This window comes from Sapajus apella, unplaced genomic scaffold (assembly GCF_009761245.1).
Source record: "Sapajus apella isolate SASKATOON/1434 unplaced genomic scaffold, GSC_monkey_1.0 scaffold14, whole genome shotgun sequence".
Classification (NCBI taxonomy): Eukaryota; Metazoa; Chordata; class Mammalia; order Primates; family Cebidae; genus Sapajus; species Sapajus apella.
Window position 1 is genome coordinate 14,624,134 of NW_022436954.1, and position 24,858 is coordinate 14,648,991.

General features: G+C 35.0%; 1 protein-coding gene and 2 pseudogenes across 3 annotated transcripts; 1 reads left to right on the forward strand and 2 right to left on the reverse strand.

Annotated features, from left to right (window-relative positions):
• Nucleotides 1–6,158: 6,158 nt before the first annotated feature.
• LOC116555040 lies at nt 6,159–7,063 on the forward strand (annotated as a pseudogene). The gene has a single exon (XR_004270347.1). The product of XR_004270347.1 is annotated as a proteasome subunit alpha type-3 pseudogene (transcript).
• An 8,465-nt stretch (nt 7,064–15,528) lies between these two features.
• LOC116554557 (olfactory receptor 4P4-like) lies at nt 15,529–16,454 on the reverse strand. The gene is given in 2 exon segments (XM_032282476.1): nt 15,529–15,944; nt 15,947–16,454. Coding segments are annotated over 2 exon segments (924 nt in total).
• A 1,338-nt stretch (nt 16,455–17,792) lies between these two features.
• Nucleotides 17,793–19,743, reverse strand: LOC116555041 (annotated as a pseudogene). The gene has a single exon (XR_004270348.1). The product of XR_004270348.1 is annotated as an importin subunit alpha-1 pseudogene (transcript).
• Between the last annotated feature and the right edge of the window lie 5,115 nt (nt 19,744–24,858).

Consider the following 24,858-nt stretch of genomic DNA (forward strand, 5'->3'; position numbering starts at 1 on the left):
CTTTATGTTTCTATCTCTTCTTGAGTTAATTTGGATGCAGCTCCCCAAAATAAGGTAGCCATGATGCTGGAGGAGTTGCTTTGTAAATAATTAGTACCAGAAAATACCTGACCCCCTAAACTGAAAGGATGGTGGAAACGAGTCTTTGTTCTTCCTGGTTTTCTCACCTAATGATATCTGCCGTTTCACAGGGTCTTTGACAATAAATGCTCTTTTCTCTATTCTTATAGGTCTATTTAAAGAGGAAGATGCAAAATGATAAATGACCTTGGAGACAACTTTTCCCCAAAGTCTTCTGCTATAGTCGAAACCAAATTGTATACCTATCCATGAACTTTAATTTCTAGTACTGTTCAATTTTTTTAAATTAAATTTTAAAAATTATTGTTAAATACAAAAACCGATCAATTCTCACATTAATGACTGTAACCCTAATCCAAAGCAACTCAACAAAGAGAAGTAATAATTTTATCATTCTAAACCTTGTTTTTTGAATTAATATGCTTCATTATATGTATTAGTCTATATTTGATGTAACATATTAAGGTATCTGTTTTATGTTATTTATTGAATTGTAATTGTTCTTTCTTGAAAGCTCTATTTGAATAGAAAAGAGCATATATTATTGTGCCATTTGGGAACATTGCTTTTGTTTTTAATTGATTCTGTGCTGATTTATGGAGAAAGAGGTGGGATGAGGTTCATGTCTGGACTATGCTTGGAATAAGTATGGTGTTGGATTTAATGTATTTACTTTTTTATTGTAAATCCTATCGCTAAAAAAAATCCTAATATTAGCTTGACCACTAATATTAATCTTGCTTTTTCTTTTCCTGTTCCTATTAGTTCATTTCCCCCATGCTTGACTTTTTTACTTTACTCTTCTTACCTTATCTCACCTTTTTTAAAATTTCAAACAACATCCAAAATGTCAAAGAGATCGTGCTTATATTTTCACTATCTAGAGTTAGCAGGAAAAATAAAAAGCAGGAAGTAAAAGAATGATTATGCCCAGGTTTGTGGAAACATTCTTCATGATTAAGCTGGTGTGTTAGTTTCCTATTGCTGCTATAACAAATTACCACAAACTTAGTGGCTTAAATCAGTACAAAGTTAGGTTTCACAGTTCTGGAGGTGGTAAGTCCAAAATGAGGCTCATTGGGCTAAACTCAAAGCATTGGAATGGATAAATCCTACTGAAGTCTGTAGGGGAAAACTCATTCCCTTAATTCTTCCAGCTTCTAGAATCTACCTGCTTCCTTATGACCCCTTTCCATCATCTCCAAAGCAAGCAGTGTAGCATCTTCAAATCTATCTTCTTCTGCTTCACTTTTCCACTTTAAATAAACCTTGAGAATACACTGAGTCCACATGGACAGTGCAGTTTAAGATCAACTGATTAGCAAAACTAATTTTTATCTACAATCTTAATCACCTTATCATGTAACAAAATATATTGATAAGTTCTGGGGACTAAAATGTGAACATCATTGGGGGGATCCCTATTCTGCTACTCAGTTATTTAGATGAGAAGTGGGGAAAGTCAACCTACCTTCTATTCCTAAGTTGCAAAATGTACTTTGGGATCTAAGAGATGTTTAAAAATATGTTTTGGAACAAATGGTAAATATTATACATAAATAATGGAATATTAATGTCCGTATTTTACAACAAAAATGTGTGCAAAGGAAGGATATCTGATGAGAATAATCTCTTAGATAAAAAAGACAGCTACATGTCATGTGATAGGAGAATGACAGCAAATTAATAAAAGATATTATAAGAATATTACATACACAGAAATGATCAAAAGATTTAACATTCACTTATTATAATAGCTTTATTGAAATAAAATTCATATGCTATGTATTTCATCAATTTATAGTGCACAATTAATTTCATACACACAGTTGTGCAATCATCAACACAATCTGAGTTTACTACATCTGTATCCCCTCAAAACAAAATCCCATTCCCATCAGCAATCACTCCTCATTCCTCTCTCCCACTGTCACCCCCAGCTCTAGGCAAACACTAATCTATATTCTATATATTAGCATTTATAGATTGCATTTCTGGGCTTTTTTACAAAAAAAAAATCATGCAATATGTAGTCTTTTGTAACTTGCTTCTGTCACTTACCACAGGGTTCTTAAAGATAATTCCATTGATGGGAATGTAAATTAGTTCAACCATCGTGAAAGACAATGTGGAGATTCCTCAAAGACCTAAAGGCAGAAATACTATTCCACCCTGCAATCCCATTATTGAGTATATGCCCAAAGGAATATAAATCATTCTGTTATCAAGACACATGCACACATATATTTATTGCAACACTATTCACAATAGTGAATAGTGCAGCCACCCTAAATATCCATCAATGATGAAACTGGATATACAAAATACGATACATATACACGATGGAATACTATGCAGCTGTAAAAATGAATGAGATCATGTTCTTTGCCGGAACATGGATGGAGCTGAAGGTCATTATCCTTAGCAAACTAACACAGGAAGAGAAAACTAAATAAGGCATGTTCTCACTTCTAAGTGGGATTTGAAAGTCATATTTTTCTTGAGACCAAGAGATACGAACATTTTTTTGTCATACATGGTTTTCTCTAGATAAGATTTACATACAATGAAATGCAATGTTTTGAAGTATATGTTTTGATGCGTTTTGATACGTGTATATATTCATGTAGCCACTAACAAATTCAAGATGTAGAAAACTCAACAACCCAGAAGTTTTGTCATGCCCCTTTTCAGTTCATTCTCCCAGATACAACTACTTTTCTGATTTTTATGATTCAATTTTAGTTTTCCAATTCTAGAACTTGATTATGATTGATCAAAGCAATTATTCATTTGTGTCTGGACTCTGTTTTGAGATTTATCATGTTGTTTTGTGTATCATTAGTTCATTATTTTCCTTTGCAGCAGGGTGTTTGCTGAAAAGCATCCTATAATGTTTATGGTGACAACTTTTGTCTTTTAAATGCAGTGTAATTATATTTAATCTTATTAAGAGCTTTGAATTTAAGTTTATACTACTGCAGTTTACTTTGTCTCCTCTATAACTTTCTTCTCAATTTTCTGTATTATTTTGACCTAATCAAGAAGTTTTTTGCGTGTAATATTAAATTCTATCCCCTTTTTTGGCTTTAAAAAAAATCAGACTATCTACAGGGCACTTTCAGTTTCTCACACAGCAAAATTGAGCAGAAGGCATAAACATTTCTGATACAGCCTCTGCCCCAATCATGCCTAACTTCCTTTATTATTAACATTGTCCCACCAGAGTGTTTCATTCTTTGCAACTGATGAATCTGCACTGACACATCATTATCATTCAAAGTACATAGGGTTTATTCTTGTTATACAACAGGGTTTTGTAATGAGATTCAGTTGGATTCATTCTTGGTGTTGTATGTTCCGTGGGTTTGTACAACGTATAAAGACATCTCTGCACTCTTATAATATCATGTAGAATAGTTTCATTGCCCTAATATTGCCTGCCCTCTACCTATTCATCCTTCCCACACTCCTAATACATTTTTGCTATCTCAATAACTTTGCCTTTATTGCAATCATGCATTATTAGTATTTTCAGATTGGCTTCTTTCACTTAATAATATGCATTTAAGCCTCCCCCATGTCTTTTCATGGGTTGATAGCTTATTTGCTTTTAGTGCTGAACAATATTCAATTGTCTGAATATACCACAGTTTATTTATTCATAGACCTACTGAGAGACATCTTGCTTGTTTCCAACTTTGGTGATGCAGAGAAACCTAACATAAAAATCTGAATGCAGGATTTTGCATACACATAAGTTTTTTACTCCTTTGGGTAAATATCAAGTAGTGTAATTGCTGTATCGAATGATAAAATTATGTTTAGTACTTGAGAAACTGCCAAACTGTCATCTATGGTGGCTGTGCCATTTTTCATTCCCAGCAACAATGAATGAGTGTTCCATTTGCTCTACAACCCTCATCAGCCTTTGGCATTATTGGTATTATGGATCTGGTCATTTTAATAGATAGGCAGTGGTATATCATTGTTGCTTTAATTTGTATTCTTCTGGTGACCCGTGATATGGCATATCTTTTCATAGGCTTACATGTCATCTGTATGTCTTCTTTGGTGAGATGTCCATTAAGAACTTTAGCCTATTTCTTTAGTCTGGTTGTTTTCTATTTTTTCTTTATATATATATATATATGTGTGTGTGTGTGTGTGTGTGTGTGTGTGTGTGTGTGTGCGCGCGCGCGTGTGTGTGTGTGTACATATATATGTACATATATATACACACATACATATGTGTGTGTGCATATATATATACATATATATATATGTAAACTCTTGTCACAGATTATTTTGTCACCCATGTACTAAGCCTAGTACCCAATAGTTATTTTTTGTGCTCCTCTCCCTCCTCCCACCCTCCAATCCCCAAAAGTGGTATTGTTGTTGTGTGTGCTATTTTCCTCTATGTGTATGTTGCTTCCCTCTGTGCCCATGTGTTCTTATCATTTAGCTCCTACTTATAAGTGAGAACGTGCAGTATTTGGTTTTCTGTTCATGCATTAGTTTGCTAAGGATAATGGCCTCCAGCTCCATCCATGTTCCCACAAAAGACATAATTTCATTCTTTTATATGGCTGCATAGTATTCCATGGTATATATGTAAAACAAATTTTCTTTATCCGATCTATCATTGATAGGTATTTAGTTTATTCCTTGTTGTTTGTTTTCTTCTTGTCAGTTTGTTCTCTGTCTATTTTAGATAACAGTCCTTTATCAGATATTTTTGGTCAATCTTTTCTGCAAATCTGTGGCTTGTCTTTTTATTATTTTGATATTATCTGTCACAGCAAAGAAATGTTTAAGTTTACAAAATCTAGATATCAACCCTTTCTTTCAAGGATGATACTTCTGATGTTATATCTAAAAAGTCATCACCAAAGTCATGGTCATATAGATTTTCTGTAATGTTATCATGTAAGAACTTTTTAGTTTTATATTTTAGATTTAGGCCTATGATTTTAAGATCATTTTTGTAAAGGGTATAAAACCCAGATATAGATCAGGATATGGATTATTTGACATTGGTGAAGAATTAATTTGTGGCAGATTAATTACAATTAATTATTCTGTGGAAGAATAAATTATAAAATATGATAAATTGCTTCAATTTATTTGTTGACTATACTGTTCTCTATTTGTCTATTAATGCTGCTTATTTTTTTGGATAAAATCCTCCATATCTTTCTCCATCCATGCAAAGGTAGAATTCATAAAGGTTTCTATCTTGCAAATTCTATTAATGTTTAATTATTTAAAGACATAATAAATAATATTGCTTAAAATCTTAATATATTTGCCTGCCTTATTCTTGCCATACTTTCAGTTTCACTTTGGATGAAACTGTAATTGATGATTTAGCTGCATCTTTTTTTTTTAATATATATACTTTTTATTGCGCTTTAGTTTCTGGGGTACATGTGAAGAACATGCAAGATTGTTGCATAGGTACATACATGGCAGTGTGGTTTGCTGCCTCCATCCCCATCACCTATATCTGGCATTTTTCCTCATGTTATCCCTCCACAACTCCCTACTCCTGCTGTCGGTCCCCTAGTCCCCCGAAACAGACCCCAGTGTGTGATGCTCCCTTCCCTGTGTCCATGTGTTTTTATTGTTCAACACCCACCTATGATTGAGAACATGCAGTGTTTGATTTTCTGTTCTTGTGTCAGTTTGCTGAGAATGATGGTTTCCAGATTCATCCATGTCCCTACAAAGGACACAAGCTCATAGTTTTTTATGGCTGCATAGTATTCCATGGTGTATATATGCCACATTTTCCTTGTGCAGTCTATCATCAATGGGCATTTGGGTTGCTTCCAGGTCTTCCCTATTGTAAACAGTGCCTCAATGAACATACGTGTGCATGTGTCTTTATAAGAGAATGATTTATAATCCTTTGGAAATATACCTAATAATGGGATTGCTGGGTCAAATGGAATTTCTATTTCTAGGTCCTTGAGGAAGTGCCACACTGTCTTCCACAATGGTTGAACTAATTTACACCCCCACAAACAGTGTAAAAGTGTTCCTATTTCTCCACATCCTCTCCAGCGTCTGTTGTCTCCAGGTTTTTTAATGAGCTCCATCGGCACTGGGTATGACCTGTCAGCCTCTACATTCTCTCCTGACGGAAGAGTTTTTCAAGTTGAATATGCTATGAAGGCTGTGGAAAATAGTAGTACAGCTATTGGAATCAGATGTAAAGATGGTGTTGTCTTTGGGGTAGAAAAATTAGTCCTTTCTAAACTTTATGAAGAAGGTTCCAACAAACGACTTTTTAATGTTGATCGGCATGTTGGAATAGCAGTAGCAGGTTTGTTGGCAGATGCTCGTTCTTTAGCAGACATAGCCAGAGAAGAAGCTTCCAACTTTAGATCTAACTTTGGCTACAACATTCCACTAAAACATCTTGCAGACAGAGTGGCCATGTATGTGCATGCATATACACTCTACAGTGCTGTTAGACCTTTTGGCTGCAGTTTCATGTTAGGGTCTTACAGTGTGAATGACGGTGCGCAACTCTACATGATTGACCCATCAGGTGTTTCATACGGTTATTGGGGTTGTGCCATTGGCAAAGCCAGGCAAGCTGCAAAGACGGAAATAGAGAAGCTTCAGATGAAAGAAATGACCTGCCGTGATATTGTTAAAGAAGTTGCAAAAATAATTTACATAGTACATGATGAAGTTAAGGATAAAGCTTTTGAACTAGAACTCAGCTGAGTTGGTGAATTAACTAATGGAAGACATGAAATTGTTCCAAAAGATATAAGGGAAGAAGCAAAGAAATATGCTAAGGAATCTCTGAAGGAAGAAGATGAATCAGATGATGATAATATGTAACACTGACTCCAGCATCTATTGTATTTTAAATTTCTACTCCACTGTAACTATTTAGCCCTGTGGATTATAAATACTCACTGTCCAATTTTCATTAAATTTTTGTCTTATAACAAAAAAACATAATAATAATCACCATTCTAACTGGAGTGAGGTGGTATCTCAATGTAGTTTTGATTTGCATTTCTCTAATGACCAGTGATAATGAGCATTGTTTCATATGTTTGTTGGTCTCATACATGTCTTTTGAAAAGTGTCTATTCATATCCTCCCCCCACTTTTGAATGGGTTGGTTTGTTTATTTTCTTGTAAATCTGCTTTAGTTCTTTGTAGATTCTGGATATTAGCCCTTCGTCAGATGAGTAGATTGCAAAAATTTTTTCCCATTCTGTTGGTTGCTGGTTCACACTAATGATTGTTTCTTTTGCTGTACAGAAGCTCTGGAGGTTAATTAGATCCCATTTGTCTATTTTGGCTTTCGTTGTCAATGCTTTTGGTGTTTTAGTCATGAAGTCCTTGCCTATGACTATGTCCTGAATGGTTTTGCCCAGGCTTTCTCCTAGGGTTTTTATGGTGTTAGGACTTACGTTTAAATCTTTAATCCATCTGGAGTTGATTTTATTTGTATGGTTTCAGGAAGGGGTCCAGTTTCTGCTTTCTGCACATTGCTACCCGGTTTTCCCAACATCATTTATTAAACAGGGAATCCTTTCCCCATTGCTTGTTTTTGTCAGGTTTGTCAAAGATCAGATGGTTGCAGATCTGTGGCATTGCCTCCGAGGCCTCTGTTCTGTTCCATTGGTCTATATCTCTGTTTTCATACCAGTATCATGCTGTTTTGATTACTGTAGCCTTCTAGTATAGTTTGAAATCAGGTATTGTGATGTCTCCAGCTTTGTTCCTTTTGCTTATTATTGAATTGTCTACACGGGCTCTCTTTTGGTTCCATATGAAGTTTAAGGTGGTTTTTTCCAGTTCTGTGAAGAGAGTCATAGAGAGCTTGATGGGGATAGCATTGAATCTATAAATTACTTTGGGCAGTATGGCCATTTTCACGATATTGATTCTTCCTAACCATGAACATGGAATGTTTCTCCATCTGTGTCCTCTCTTATTTCCTTGAGCAGTGGTTTGTAGTTCTCCTTGAAGAGGTCATTTACGTCCTTTGTTAATTGTATTCCTAGGTATTCTATTCTCTTTGTGGCAATTGTGAATGGCAGTTCTTTCTTGACTTGGCTCTCTTTAAGTCTGTTATTGGTGTATAGGAATGCTTGTGATTTCTGCACATTGACTTTGTATCCTGAGACTTTGCTGAAGTTGCTTATCAGTTTCAGGGGATTTGGGGATGCAACAATGGGGTCTTCTAAATATACAATCATGTCATCTGCAAATAGAGACAATTTGACTTCCTACTTTTCTAATTGAGTACGCTTTATTTCTTTTTCTTGCCTGGTTGCTCTGGCTAGAACTTCCAATACTATATTGAATAGGAGTGGTGAGAGAGGGTATCCTTTTCTATTGCCAGATTTCAAAGGGAATGCTTCCAGTTTTGCCCATTCAGTATGATATTGGCTGTTAGTTTGTTGTAAATAGCTTTTATCATTTTGAGATACATTCCGTTGATACCTAGTTTCTTGAAAGCTTTTAGCATAAAGGGCTGTTGAATTTTGTCGAAGGCCTTCTCTGCATCTATTGAGATAATCATGTGGTTTTTGTCTTTGGATCTGTTTATTTGGTGAATTACGTTTATAGACTTGAGTATGTTGAACCAGCCTTGCACCCCTGGGATGAAGCCTACTCGATCATGATGAATAAGCTTTTAGATGTGTTGTTGCAACCGGTTTGCAATATTTTATTGAAGATTTTTGCATCAATGTTCATCATGGATATTGGCCGGAATTTTTCTTTTCCTGTTGAATCTCTGCCAGGCTTTGGTATCGGGATGATGTTGGTCTCATAAAATGATTTGGGAAGGATTCCTTCTTTTTGGGTTGTTTGGAATAGTTTCAGAAGTAGTGGTGCCAGCTCCTCTTTGTATGTCTGGTAGAATTCAGCTGTTAACCCTACTGGACCTGAGCTTCTTTTTGGGTGGTGGGCTATTCATTGTTGCCTCAACTTCAGCCCTTGTTATTGGTCTATTCAGGGTTTCAACTTCTTCCTGGTTTAGGCTTGGGAGGGTGCAAGTGTCCAGGAATTTATCCATTTCTTCCAGATTTACTGGCTTATGTGCATAGAGTTGTTTGTAGTAATCTCTAATGGTAGTTTGTATTTCTGTAGAATCTGTGGTTATATCCCCTTTATCATTTTTTATTGCATCTATTTCATTCTTCTCTCTTTTCTTTTTTATTAATCTGGCTAGTGGTCTATTTTGATGATCTTTTCAAAAAAACCAGCTCCTGGATTTATTAACCTTTTGAAGGGTATTTTTCTGTCTCTATCTCCTTCAGTTCTGCTCTGATCTTAGTTATTTCTTGTCTTCTAGCTTTTGAGTTTTTTTTATCTTGCTCCTCTAGCTCTTTCAATTTTGATGATAGGGTGTCGATTTTAGATCTTTCCTTGCTTCTCATGTGGGCACTTATTGGTATAAATTTTCCTTTAGACACTGCTTTTAATGTGTCCCAGAGATTCTGGTATGTTGTGTCTTCATTCTCATTGGTTTTTAAGCACATCTTTGTTTCTGCCTTCCTTTCATTGTTTATCCAGTCAACATTCAAGAGCCAGTTGTTCAGTTTCTGTGAAGTTTTACAGTTCTGAATTAGTTTCTTAATCCTGAGTTCTAATTTGATTGCACTGTGGTCTGAGAGACTGTTATGATTTCCATTGTTTTGCATTTGCTGAGGACTTACTTCCAATTGGACTTACTTCCAATTACGTGGTCAATTTTAGAGTAGTGTGATGTGGTCCTGAGGAGAATGTATATTCTGTGGATTTGGGGTGGAGAGTTCTGTAAATGTCTATTAGGTTTGCTTGGTCCAGGTCCGAGTTCAAGTCCTGGATATTCTTGTTAATTATCTGTCTCGTTGATCTGTCTAATATTGACAGCAGAGTGTTAAAGTCCGCCACTATTATTATGTGGGAGTCTAAGTCTCTTTGTAGGTCATTAAGAACTGCTTTATGTATCTGGGTGCTCCTGTATTGGGTGCATATATATTTAGGATAGTTAACTGTTCTTGTGGCATTGATCCTTTTACCATCATGTAATGCCCTTCTTTGTCTCTTTTTATCTCTTTTGGTTTAAAGTCTATTTTATCAGCGATTAGGATTGCAACTTCTGCTTCTTTTTGCTCTCCATTTTCTTGGTAAATCTTCCTCCATCCCTTTATTTTGAGTCTATGTGTGTCCTTGCATATGAGATGGGTTTCCTGAATACAGCACACCAATGGATTTTGACTTGTTATCCAATTTGCCAGTCTGTGTCTTTTGATTGGGGCATTTAGCCCATTTACATTTAAGGTTAATATTGTTATGTGTTAATTTGATCCTGACATTTGGATGCTAGCTGGTTGTTTTGCCCATTAGTTGATGCCGTTTCTTCATTGTGTCGATGCGCTTTACCATTTGGTACATTTTTGTAGTGGCTGGTACTGGTTGTTCCTTTCTATGTTTAGTGCTTCTTTCAGGAGCTATTCCTGTAGGGCAGGCCTGGTGGTGATAAAATCTCTCAGCTATTGCTTGTTGGTAAAGAATTTTATTTCTCCTTCATTTATGAAGCTTAGTTTGGCTGGATATGAAATTATAGGTTGAAAGTTTTTTTCTTTAATGATGTTGAATATTGGCCCCCGCTCTCTTCCGGCTTGTTGGGTTTCTGCTTAGAGATACACTGTGAGTCTGATGGGCTCCCCTTTGTAGGTAACCCATAGGAGCATCTTTTGTGAAAGCACATTTTACAAGCTGTATATTACACCATTATGGTAATTTTCAGTAATCTGCTGAAGAATTTAGTACAATGTGTTAATTTTGTTTCACTTATATATATATTTTTTGTTTGGTTGGTTTTTTGTTTGGTTTTTTTAATTGCATTTTACGTTTTGGGGTACATGTGAATAACATGCAACATTGTTGCATAGGTACATACGTGGCAGTGTGATTTGCTGCCTTCCTCCCCATCACCTATATCTGGCATTTCTCCCTATGCTATCTCTCCCCAACTCCCCACCCCCCACTGTTCCTCCCCTATTTCCCCCCAACAGACCTCAGTGTGTAGTGCTCCCCTCCCTGTATCCATGTGTTCTCATTGTTCAACACCCGCCTATAAGTGAGAACATGCAGTGTTTGGTCTTCTGCTTTTCTGTCAGTTTGCTGAGAATGATGGTTTCCATGTTCATCCATGTCCCTACAAAGGACATGAACTCATTGTTTTTTATGGCTGCATAATATTCCATGGTGTATATGTGCAACATATTTCCTGTCCAGTCTATTATTGATGGGCATTTGGGTTGGTTCCAGATCTTTGCTATTGTAAACAGTGCTGAAATGAACATTCGTGTTCACGTGTCCTTATAGTAGAATGATTTATAATCCTGTGGATATATACCCAGTAATGGGATTGCTGGGTCAAATGAAATTTCTATTTCTAGCTCCTTGAGGAATCACCACACTGTCTTCCACAATGGTTGAACTAATTTACACTCCCACCAACAGTGTAAAAGTGTTCCTATTTCTCCACATCCTCTCCAGCATCTGTTGTCTCCAGATTTTTTAATGATCGCCATATCTAGAAGACCCCATCGTCTCAGCCCAAAATCTCCTGAAATTGATAAGCAACTTCAGCAAAGTCTCAGGATACAAAATCAATGTGCAGAAATCACAAGCATTCCTATACACCAATAACAGACTTAAAGAGAGCCAAATCAAGAATGAACTGCCATTCACAATTGCCACAAAGAGAATAAAATACCTAGGAATACAACTAACAAGGAACATAAAGGACCTCTTCAAGGAGAACTACAAGCCACTGCTCAGCAAAATAAGAAAGGACACAAACAGATGGAGAAACATTCCATGTTCGTGGTTAAGAAGAATCAATATCGTGAAAATGCCCATACTGCCCAAAGTAATTTACAGATTCGACGCTATCCCCGTCAAGCTACCAATGACCTTCTTCACATAACTGGAAAAAAACACCTTAAACTTCATATGGAACCAAAAGAAAGCCCACATAGCCAAGTCAATTCTAAGCAAAAAGAACAAAACAGGAGGCATCACACTACCAGACTTCAAACTATACTACAAGGCTACAGTAATCAAAACAGCATGGTACTGGTACCAAAACAGAGATATAGACCAATGGAACAGAATAGAGGCCTCGGAGACAACACAACATATCTACAACCATCTGATCTTTGACAAAGCAGACAAAAACAAGCAATGGGGAAAGGATTCCCTGTTTAATACATGGTGTTGGGTAAACTGGCTAGCCATGTGCAGAAAGCAGAAACTGGACCCCTTCCTGACACCTTACACTAAAATTAACTCCAGATGGATTAAAGACTTAAACATAAGACCTAATAGCATAAAAACCCTAGAAGAAAATCTAGGCAAAACCATTCAGGACATAGGAGTAAGCAGGAACTTCATGACCAAAACACCAAAAGCATTGACAACAAAAGCCAAAATAGACAAATGGGACCTAATCAAACTCCACAGCTTCTGCACAGCAAAAGAAACAGTCATTAGAGTGAATCAGCAACCAACAGAATGGGAAAAAATTTTTGCAATCTACCCATCTGACAAAGGGCTGATATCCAGAATTTACAAAGAACTAAAACAGATTTACAAGGAAAAAACAAACAAACCCATTCAAAAGTGGGCAAAGGATATGAACAGACACTTTACAAAAGAAGACATACATGAGGCCAACAAACATATGAAAAAATGCTCATCATCACTGATCATCAGAGAAATGCCAATAACTTATATATTTTAATTGGTTGGTATAATCTTTTTTTGTCTTTGTTTTTGCTTTTGCCCAATTTGTCTGTTTCCTTCCTATTTTCTTGCCTTTTATCTGGAATGATATTCTTCTAAAAAATACATTTCTCTCTCTCTTTTTCTCTCCCTCTCATACTATTTTAGTAATTACTGAAAAACAATCATATCTTTACATGAACATTACCAAGTCTGAATTTAATCAGTGTCTTTTCTCTCCTAATAAGCAGTACTTCTTTTCAAATTACTTGCTGTCATGGACTAAGGCTTTTGTTCTCTCTTCTATGTTTCATCTTACATACATAAATAATATTTTTAACACAATATCTCAGTTTACACATAAGGTTAGTATTTTCCTGTTAAACTATTCCTTCCTGGATTTAAAATCTTCCTTCATGGAACATCTTTCCTCTTAATAAAAACTAATATTTACAACTACTTTAAGTGACTGTGTCTGTATAGTAAACTCTTGTCCATGTTTAAATTGCAGCTTGTTTTATTCTACTGAAGACTGCCCACTTCACTTTTCTTGAAAAAGCATAGAATTCAAGGACAATATTTTACAATTGGCACTTTTAAAATGTGATTCTATTTTATTCTAGCTTCTAGTCTTTCTGTGTTTTAAATTATTATTAATTGTAAGTAATATTTTGTATGGCTCTTTCTGAGAGCAACTCCTTTGAAGTCTGGTAGACATATGTTGCTCCCTTTCATTCCATCTCTAAGGTCTCTTAATATCCCTTTAACTTTTTCTATATCTTTGTCTCTCTCTTTGGTTTTCTCAGTAAATTTGTTGATATCTGGAATTCACTGATTAATTTGGATATGCTACTATGTTTTATCCATTGAGTTTCTAATAAAAATATTATTTTATTTATTTATTGAAGTTATTTTGTTTTCTAACAGCCCTGAAAATTTTTAAACTAATGTTGCAATTTAACTTTAAAATTATTTCTACTTTATACAATAAATATTTATATTATATTTTGTGTCCAATAACTACGATAAAACCAGTGTCTTCGTATGCTGTGCTCTGACATAGCTGTTTCCAGCCTAATTTCCTCCTATAATCAGTAATTTTTGTTGTGTGATCATTTGCTTGTGAACATGTTTTTTCTTCTTATACGTTTTGGTTTTCTATATGAGCAGATTTATTTCAACTATACCTTAAATATAAATTCCTGAAAATACTTTATTCTGCATTAGGCGTCTGCACACACATGTGAGTATTTGTTTGTGTGTGTTACAATCCAGTGTTAGCATAAATTCACAGCATGCCTTCTTCATTTGACATCACTGCTCTTATTGGCAGCTCAGTGAAGTACATTTTTCTTTTCTTCTTAGAAGCTAAATACAGAATTTCCCAAGTTTCATTTAATATGGCAAGTACCTTCATATGCTACAATGAATATTCTACTTGATAACATATTTCAGTGGTGATACCTGTGTGTTAATCTTGCTAACATAATCCAATGCTGCATCTCTGGAAGTTTTTCTAAGCTTCATGGTGTAAACTACCTTTTTAAGAGAATTTCTTCCTTTTTCCTATGATTGACAGACAGGTTTGCATTAATCAGCTTTTCCCATACCCTATTGTGTGGATTTTAGAAGTTTTACATGTTTATTTCTAAATCTTTTATATTACTTAGTGTTTTTCTATGGAGAATTATTTTTTCAATTATTACCTTTCATTTTATATCAGTAATGTATTACTAAAAAATATTAATACAAATATAGTACTACTTTCTTAAAATTGTTTAAATTTCTTAAAATTGATTTTTAATTACATTATAAAGTAAAACGAAATAATAAAAGACATATATTCACCAAAAAGACATGTTTCAAAATATTCAAAGCAGTACTATACATAATAACCCTGAATGGGAAACACCGAAATGTCTGGCAATGAGGGAATGGATAAATTAGTCATTATATATTCATACAATACGATACCTTATACATCAATGGAAACAATCAGAAAACTTACAAACATGAGAAATGACTCACAAACGAAATACTGAGAAGACACCTACTTAGTAGCCAAATCTATCTTTCTTATTCTTCAAAGTACACAAACAGATAAAAACTAATTATTTTAGAAATAAATATTGTGTTTACCTTTGGGAGGTATGAATTATAAAGAGGACTAAGGAGGGCGTCTGATGTGCTGATAACATCTGTCTCTTGTTCCAGTTCCATGATTGTTCCAATCATGCTCAATTTGCAAAAGTTCATGAGTTGTACACAGGCAATATATGCACTTTTTGTGTTTAGAATTCAGTAAAAATGTAAAAAGTTGAGGGTAATATTTCATTCATGTTCTTAGAAGTTTAAGACATGAAAAACACCTATCTATTTTAATTTTTCAACACAACACCATGTAATCCTTTATTTTTATGAAATTTTCTGTTTATTTCATATCACATGAGCACAATAGTAATGATTAACAAAGGTGGAAGAGAGTATGGATAGGAATAATGCTCAATTTGTTATTGAGATGTCATTGTAGAAGTATAAAACCACAGAATACATACACTTCCTGTTTGCTCACTTTTCTCTCCTAAAAATGACAAGAGCATGATGAGAGTGACTCTTTCTCACTCATGTGTTATGGTCTCTGGGAACTATGGCATGGAAAGCAGACACAATTCAGAAAAGTTACTTTCCTTTCAGAACTGTTTGACGACACCACACTTTCCTCATGGCATTCTTCATCTCTGTGTTTCTCAACGTGTAGATAAGAGGGTTGAACATGGGAGCAATGATAGTATAAAAGAGGGCAAACACTTTATCTTCTGAGAAAGTTGTGGCCGGTCTAACATAAATGAATAATGCAGGTGTGAAAAACAGGACCACAACCATTACATGAGAACTGCAAGTGGAAAGAGCTTTGCTGCGGCTCTCTGCAGAGTATGCTCTGATGGTATATAATATAAAAACATAAAACAATAGCAAGACAACAAATGTCACCAAAGCAATTAACCCTGAATTAGCAATGACTAAGAGACCTAAGATGTGTATATTAGAACAGGCCAATTTCAGCAAAGGATACACATCACAAAAGTAGTGATCTCATTTGGGCCACAAAATGGTACAAAGGTGGTGAGAAGAAACTGACTGGCAGAATGCATAAATCCCCCAGTACAACAAACTATGATGATTGTGTTACACCTTTGCCTGCTCATGATGATGGTGTAGTGCAGGGGCTTGCAGATGGCCACATAGCGGTCATAGGCCATCCCTGTCAGAATGAAGATCTCTATGCCTCCAAAAAAATGGGTGGTGAAGAGTTGTACCATGCAGTTATTATAGGAAATGGTCTTTCTTTCTGCCAGTAAGTCAACTATCAATTTGGGGGTCACTGTGGATGTGTAGCAAAGGTCGGAGAGTGAGAGGTAATTGAGGAAGAAATACATGGGTTGGTGAATGAGCTGAGTGCAAGTAATAGAAATCATTATGAGTAAGTTTCCCACCCAAATAGCAATATAGCACAACAAAAATAATACAAAGCAGAGGAATTCAATGTTCTTATTTTGGGAAAGCCCCAAGAGAATAAAGACAGTGATATTATTGCTTTTTTCCATGGTCCAGTGAAGACAGAACATGTAAGTCACCTGAAATGACATAATTCACAAGCTTACACTTACAAGTGTTTGTTGAGAAATGTAATGATCATATTCTATTCGAGGAACTAGCTAGATTTAATTAACCTCTTTCAAGTGGCTCAGAGAGTAAATATCTGGTATTCAGTTAAAATGGTTCACTAATGAAACTCTCCATGAATATATACTAGATGATTTCCATTAGCTCTTCCAGCAAATTGTGATCAATCCCTGCCCTAGTAGGTATGAATTCTATTGTTCAATCAACAATATTAAAATTATATCATAGAGAATATTTATTTCCAAAGTTGAACATAATATACAATATTACAATACAAAATAATTCCTTGCAAAGGATATTGTTTTTACTCTCTGGGACTCAAAATTTATTAAGGAAACAGGTCATACAAATATTATTTTTAAATAATGTGGACAATTTATTGAATTGACCTCAGCACTAAGCATCAGCAATATTGATATCGAACAAATATGATTTGATTGCATAAACTAAAGCCAATGTTGTAGGTGGTGACCAAACATATTTTAAGTTGTTAGAATCCTGGATGTGACTGAAAAGATGACACTGAATTACTAAAAATGTGTTTCATTGCTTTCTAAAAATAATTTTACATCAAAGTATTTTAATTCTTACTAGATGTCCTCAAAAGGACTGTCAATTTATAGTATACATTTTCAGCCCTAATCTCATTCTTGACTTCTCAATTAAACCCTCCTTAAATTTCTTCCTCATCTCTCCACATTACCAAATTAACCAATACAGTGTTACCAATACAATGACTAATTGCATTGTAATAGACATTAAATTTTTAAGACATTCATTTTCATAGTAGAATTTTAAGAACTAGAATTAAAGGTACTTTTTTGGGATATAGGTTATTAGTTTATCCATAATCAGACTAATCTTTGCCAATAAATAAGAAAGGCAATTTCATTTTATTTTAAGAAAATAATAATATTGAATATACTACTAGTTTGAATTATTCTTCAAATTTCTTCTTGTACATTTCCATTTTCACAAATTTATATTTGTTATTTAAAATCCACGTGAAATATGAAATATACTTCTTAACCGCCATAAGGATATTAAGACTTTTACATAAAATTAAGCCTCTAAGTAAAATAAGGCTTTGAATGTTCTCAGACAAAGCCAATGCATCAATCTGTCTCCATTTATTGTAAGTTTACTAAAAACATCATTTGAATCCCTGTAATTGTTGTCTTGGTTTCATCAGCTAGAGCTGATGATTAAGTTCTCTACCTGGAAAGTTTTCTTCTTGGTTCAACTTCTTTTTTTTTGGGGGGGGGGGTTTAATGTTTATTTACAGGAGGCTGCAAGATATGAAATTCCACATAGAAATAAGAAACGTAGCCAGAGGACAAGCTTCATACAGTATGTACAGTTGGAACTGTTCAAGTATAGTTTCAGTGTAAAAAGTGCTACAATAACAAACCACATTTAGAAAGAGTTCTTCGTAGAGAAACAGGAAGACAAAATACCAAACATAGTACACAACAGATTTATACCTCAGCTACATGATCTAAAAGTTAAAGGTCCCAGGAGTCCCATCCTGAACTTGGAAGGTATAGCCTTCAGAGGTAGTTTCTGGCACAACATTTTGATCTTCCTCTTCCTCTACAGAGAAATACTTCTCAATTAAGTTTAATGAAGCTTTATACACAGACTCATTTTCATGGTTTTGCAGAGCTTCAATTTTGTCTAAGCCTCCACATTCTTCAATAATTATACTAAGTTTCTCAGTTTCACCTAGTTTCTCAGCAGCCTGAAAGATATTTGAAATGGCATCCAGGATAACTAGAATAATCTTGGTATCTTTTGCAGTTAAGATGTTCATCAATGGTTCTATTACGCCACAATGAACAAGGTACACAATCTGTTCAACTGTTCCACCACTGGTATAGTTGGTCACAGCCCATACAGCTTCCTTTTGTGTCTTAAAATCTGCCTTAGAAAGAACACTGACAAGGAATGGGACTAATCCATGATTCACAACTTGCTGTATCTGGTCCTGACGGCCAGCTGTGATGTTTGACATTGTCCATGTAGCTTCCTTCTGAATGTTAGTTTTGGGGTTGGTGAGCAGGCTGGGAAAGACGGCAAGCGCTCCTGCATCGATCACAACTTGAGTCTGTTCATCTGTACCAGTGACAATATTCCCTATGGCTCGTAGTGCAGGAGTCACAATTGGCAATTCAGAAGCTCCTAGAAGCTTCACAAGTTGGGGAACAACTCCTGTTTTCACGACCATGTCAATTCGTTCATTTGGACCATCAGTAAGGTAGGAAATAGCCCAGCAGGTATCTGCTAATACTTCTGGATCATCATGATGCAGGAGCCTAACTAAGGTAGGAAGAATCTGCTCAACAGCATCTAACGGAGGTGCAGGATTCTTGTTGCGGCAAAGATTTGAAAGCGTCCAGGTAAGATTACGTAAGTAACCACATGCCAAAGATGACATATCGGGAACTGCAAGAAGAGCCAAGAGTGGGTCAACTGCACCGTACTTAATAACCAAATCTCGGAACACTGAGCCATCACCTACAATGTTTCCTAGAGCCCATACAGCTTGTTCACTGATGTGAGCATGGGGAGATGCCAACAGAGAAATGAATGCTGGGATGGCACCTCCATCTACCACAGCCTTGGTTTGTTCTGATGTCCCAGAAGCAATGTTAGTGAGTGCCCAAGCAGATTCAAACTGAATGGGACTACATTCAGTTCTGCCCAAGAAGGACACAAATTTTGGAATCATACCAGCCTGGATTATGTTGTCTATGGGGGGCTGTTTTTCTCTAGAAAGTAGTTTCCTGGCAGCTTGGGTAGCTTGGAGCTGATTTTCCACATTGTTGCTATTTATGCCTTTGACAATGTCATCAACAGACCAATTTACAGTGCCCTGGTTGTTGCGGTTTTCCTGCAGTGGAGAAGTAGCATCATCAGGAAATGAGCTTACATTTCTCCTCTTCAGCATCTGATCATCCTTCTTAGCTTTCCTCAGCTCCACATTGACTTCTATTCTGCGACGCCTCATTTCTGTACTGTCTTTTCCCTTGTTCTTGAATCTGTTAAGACGGGCAGCTGGTGTATGTGCATTCTCGTTGGTGGACATGGTTATGAGACAAAGGGAGAAAGCTGCGAAGCGGGCCCGGGCTTCCACAGGAGGCTTAAGCGGGGATCCGCGGCTGTGGGAAGGCTGCGCTAAAAGCGACCACCTCGGCTCAGCTCAAAGACCGTCGGTTCAACTTCTTTATAGACATAGAAACACCATGTTTAACTACTACAACGTTAGTGTTTATTTTTTTTAATTTGCTGGTAAAAATATAATCATGCTTTATAATTTGGAGGCAATCCCTGTTACTTGTCTTAATTTAGCCGCTAACTTCAAATATAACCTTCAAATTTATTAACTTGCTTTAAAATGCTTTATCTTCATTTTAAATGTAAGGAAATGTATCTTCATTTTTGTAGTTAGAGACTGATGCTGAAGCTTAACCTCAGTAATCGGTGAGAAAGCATATTTAAAAGAATAAAATAGTGGACAAGGGACAATATCATTGTGCTAATATTAATGTATCACAAAGAAAAATACATTAAAATTACATTAGGATTCTAGTTATTTGGGAAATTGTGCATAGTAACATAAATGGTATATAGCAAACTAAGGCTTAAAATCTGAGTTTTCTGACTTCAAAGCCTGAGTTTACAACCATCTCATTGTACGTCCATGAAAAAAATGAGCAAATTCACACAGGATAAGCTGAACATTAATCCTGACTGTCCCAACTCTGAAGTTTTCATACGTACCTGAATTTCTCACGCAAAATAGAATGCCTCTTGATTTTCAGCCATTGCTTCACTTTAGACACTCAAACTTAAATGGACAATGTCTAAGTTGAAATATAAACTATGAATTAGGCCAAAGTATCTACTAAAAACACAAACTGAATCAGTTGAAGATTCCTACATAGGCCAGCTCTAGAAAGTCACTAAAGTACAGCTCACATACTTCTGTAGGAAGAAAGATATCTTTTGTTCTCTCGAGCATGAATAGCAATACTGCATTTTCAGCTATTGTCCATGTAAGAAAAATTGCTAGGGGAAAAGTGATTTGAGTATATACCCTAATACTGCCACTTAGATTTATGACCTTATATTCTTGGCCCCTATGTTTCCCTTCTGCAAAATGAGGAAGCTAGCCTCAATTGTATCTAAGAATTCTTCTCACAATAATGTCATTTTCAGAATTACTTTCTCTTTTGTCAAAGTGTTTCAGACTGTCTCTCAAGAGCTGTAACGGCATGTCCCTTTTCTCACATGCGGTCTTCCAAGAGAGTAGGCAGTATTATCCTTTGACATTGATTGTATTTCCTAGAATATGTCATCTCATCCCCAGTGGACAACCAAGTCCTCCTTAATTTAGTGTTCATTTAATCCTAATATGTCTTAGTACATAGGATTTGCAGCACAGCCTGTTTAAAAATTAGCTACTGCTGAATATTATTTCTTAAGGAGTAAAAAAAATATTTTCAACAAATATCACAAATTTATGAGGGTAATGCTAAGTGAGAAAAAAATAATTTTTTTACATATGCTCTGAATTTATTTGGAATCTATTCCTTTTACCTTTACAGTCGATTATGTCCTCTCTTCATTGAAATTAGTCATTCATTTACCATTTAAATTGTTTCTTTGCAACATCTGACTTGATATCTTCTCCAGCATGTTGAGTGCTACCAATATTTCACTTCCTATTTTCCCCAATTTATGCACAAACAAACACAAAATTTATACCACGTTAGTAACTACTATTACCTGTCATATCACCAAATCAAACAAATGATGAAGGCCACCCCATAGAAAAAAGTTTGAAGGCAAAAGGAGTACTTGCCTTGTTTTCAAAAACTACTCAAATCACGTTCCAAATAGAACCAAATGATTTCTGAAAGTGTTCAAGCTCAGGCTATATTCCGAGGGTACATTTTTATTTCTCCCCAAAGCATTGCTTATTTACTTACAGTTAATTATTTATATGTCACCCACATAATTAACTGACCAGTTACCATCCTCTTAGACCCAAATTACCGGAGCATGTCACTTGAATCCTATTCATTACAAAGTTCTGGATGGCTGAGATCTGCCATGTATGCAATTTGAATTTCTTTTTTCATTCTCTGTAATCTCAGAGGGAAACTATAGTTCTGGTTCTTATGGAAGAAATGATCTCCATCAATTCCCATGCAGTGCTTGTATCATGTTCTCTGGGGAAGAAATATGTGTTCTTATATACTTTATTTTCATTTAAGGTGACTTGTCAGGAAAAGTATAACATTTTTGAATTTACAAAATATTCATTTTAATATTTGTCAATAATACAGTTGAACATTCTGTCATTTTGCATTAGTCATATCATTTTCAACAAGCTTCTCATTTTTTGCATGCATATTCAAAGCTAGTGCTTGCTTCTACTTTGTGAACACCGTAAGAGCAAATACTTAGTAAACATTTACTCTATGTCATACATGAATAAATTGATGACATTTATCTTATTTAACTTTGTAACAACATTACAGGACAGATACTATTACCAATTGCATTTCAGAGGTGAAGAACCTAGGGCATAAAATAGTTATAAGGCAAGGGCGTGATGCTTCTGGAATAGAGATTACACATAGGGAGAGAAAGAGGATGCAACTGAAATAAAAGGAATGTCCTTTCTTGCCTTGAGTGGGAGTGATATGAGAGCTCTCTTTATAATTATTCAATATTCTATACATTAATTTTTCTGTCTTATTTAATGATTAGAAGGTTAAAATAATAAACGTATAAAAATAACCTAAGGTAATACACCAAGATATTAAAAAATCAATTCAACCTGCAAATTTGCTTTGCCGTTAAAGTACTATTACCAAAGGATTCTGAAAGATCTACTTACGATCAGTCTATTTCTTACAAGCCAATTAAACTTTCCTTTTCAACATTTTTTTAAATCTTTGCTTGTTATATGTCTTCCCTCACCCTCGATTTAGTCAGTGTTTCACACTGTTTTCAGATCTTAGCATTTTCTCCATGCAGTTCCCTATGTACCTCTTGTCTTTTCTTGCAGGCATTTGTGCCCACTCATTTTTCTAGCTATACTTGGTTACTCAAAACACTTCCTTACTCCAGGGATTCTCTTCCCCCTTAACAGAAAGCATCTAAGTATATCTTCCCAAGTTCTTTAAAAGCAACTTTAAAGAGTACTTTTAGGTCTTTAATGCATGTTAATTTATTTATTGTATAAGCTATAAGGCATGGATCCAGGCTCTTTTTTTGCATATGAACATTCATCTTTTCTGATATTATTTGCTAAAAAGACTATTCTCCCTCCATCAAATTTCATTTTCTCTTTTGCATCGCAGGCTTGAGAGCAAAGCAAAATGAAGTGTTGTTTAGGACAGCCATAAGAGGAAGTATTTTGAGTCCTCATTTCTAAGAAAAAGAAAATGCAAAGTGACAGGTTACCAGACGACCCAAGTTGTTTTATTGAATATTTATGTGGATATTTTTTATACTTAATAGAAATGTGTAGCATTTCTACTGGTCTAATGCTAATTGTCTAGCATCCTTGATTTCAAATCACTTTGCAAAGTTTCTCTTCTGTTTTAGGAAAATGTGCATTCTTTAAGTCAGGATTCTGGCTTGTTTTCCAGATCATCGTAGATGTTTAATCCATAACACATTTTAAAAATCCTATCCTGCATTCCGAGGGAATATGCTACAAATGGTCACTTCTGTTAGCAGAGATAAAAGGGACATGTAAACACAGTTAGGTGGGGACAATGGTTGTCATTAAAACACATATTGTATTATTTTGCTTAGAGAATAATAAACAAAAAATGAAAACAAAACAAAAAACATATTTTGTTGGACATATTTTCTCAATTTGTCTATTAGCTCAAATCATAAATGAGGAAAGGACAATGTATTATACATCCATCCTACAAGTGGCTGGAATAATGACAACAAAGTAGTAAAATTGTGAGGCATACAATCAATGGAATATTCAGAAATTTTATATTAAGTGAAAGTTGCCCTTAAAATTACCTTATTTTCACTTTAATTGTAGTTATGTATTTTTAAAGTCAAAATTCAAATCTGAGAAATCTTGACAATATTCTAAGAGAAATCAGTCACCCAGTAGAAACATAGATGTTGTCCAAACATTATTATCACCAATTTATGAAGCCTCTCACTTTCTTATGTGTCATTAACAAGGAATTCAGTAAACAAAATTAACTTTCTCTCCTTTCATACCATTTGTGAAACTTGAGATAATTGCTAACCTAAGTTTCTTTTTCTGTATGTATAAGATTGAGATGTTATAATTAAGAAATATAATCAGAAATATTTGTTTTTCCAACACATGCTTTCGATAAGGAAGATGGGGGTCACATTCAAATCATATCAAATCTCTATCTTATATATTTATACATGAAAAGTTTCCTTCAAACCTGTAAAAGTTCAGGAAATCAACTTTATAGTAGCTTCTCTATTGCAAAATAATAAAAATAACAATGTATTGAGAGATTATTGAGTGTTTTAAGTTCATTATATTATTTAATTCTCACAATAGTGCATATTTTGACAAAATTATTATTAGCTTTATTATACAGATAAGAACACAAGCCTCTAGAATTTCTGTGACTAGCTCAAAACACTCCTAAACAGCAGAAACAGGCCTTAGAACTCTATCTTCAGTGAGTAAAAGAAATTAATATTTCTAAATTTATTGCTTACTTTCAAGCTTTGAAAGTTAAGTAACGCTAAGGAAAAGAAATTCTACCCCTCGGAATGAAAGCTATCAGAACCCATTGTTTTACTGGTTAGCCATTAAAATATAATGCCTAATCTATCTTGTATGTCAATTCACAGAAGGGGCTATCTGGTCATGTCTCTAACCATCAGTACATGAGCTCATACAAACGTGCCTACACACACGCGCACACACACACACACACACACACACACACACACACACACTAATATACTCCTTAAAGATGCATTCAATTGGCTCATTTAATCCTCCAATTATAGAATCCATCTCAAGCCATCTTTTTATTTTCTCTTTTTAAACTTATATTATTTTAATTGACATAAAATTATAAGTATTTATCATATATAGTGTGATTTTTTGAAGTATATATACATTATGTAATGACCAAATTTAGTTAGATAACATATGCATTACCTCACATAGTTATCATTTTATTGGTGAAAACAACATCCACTCTCTTAGAATGTTTCAAGGATATATCATTGTTAACTATAGTCACCATGCTGTACAATGGATCTCTTGAACCTATTTCC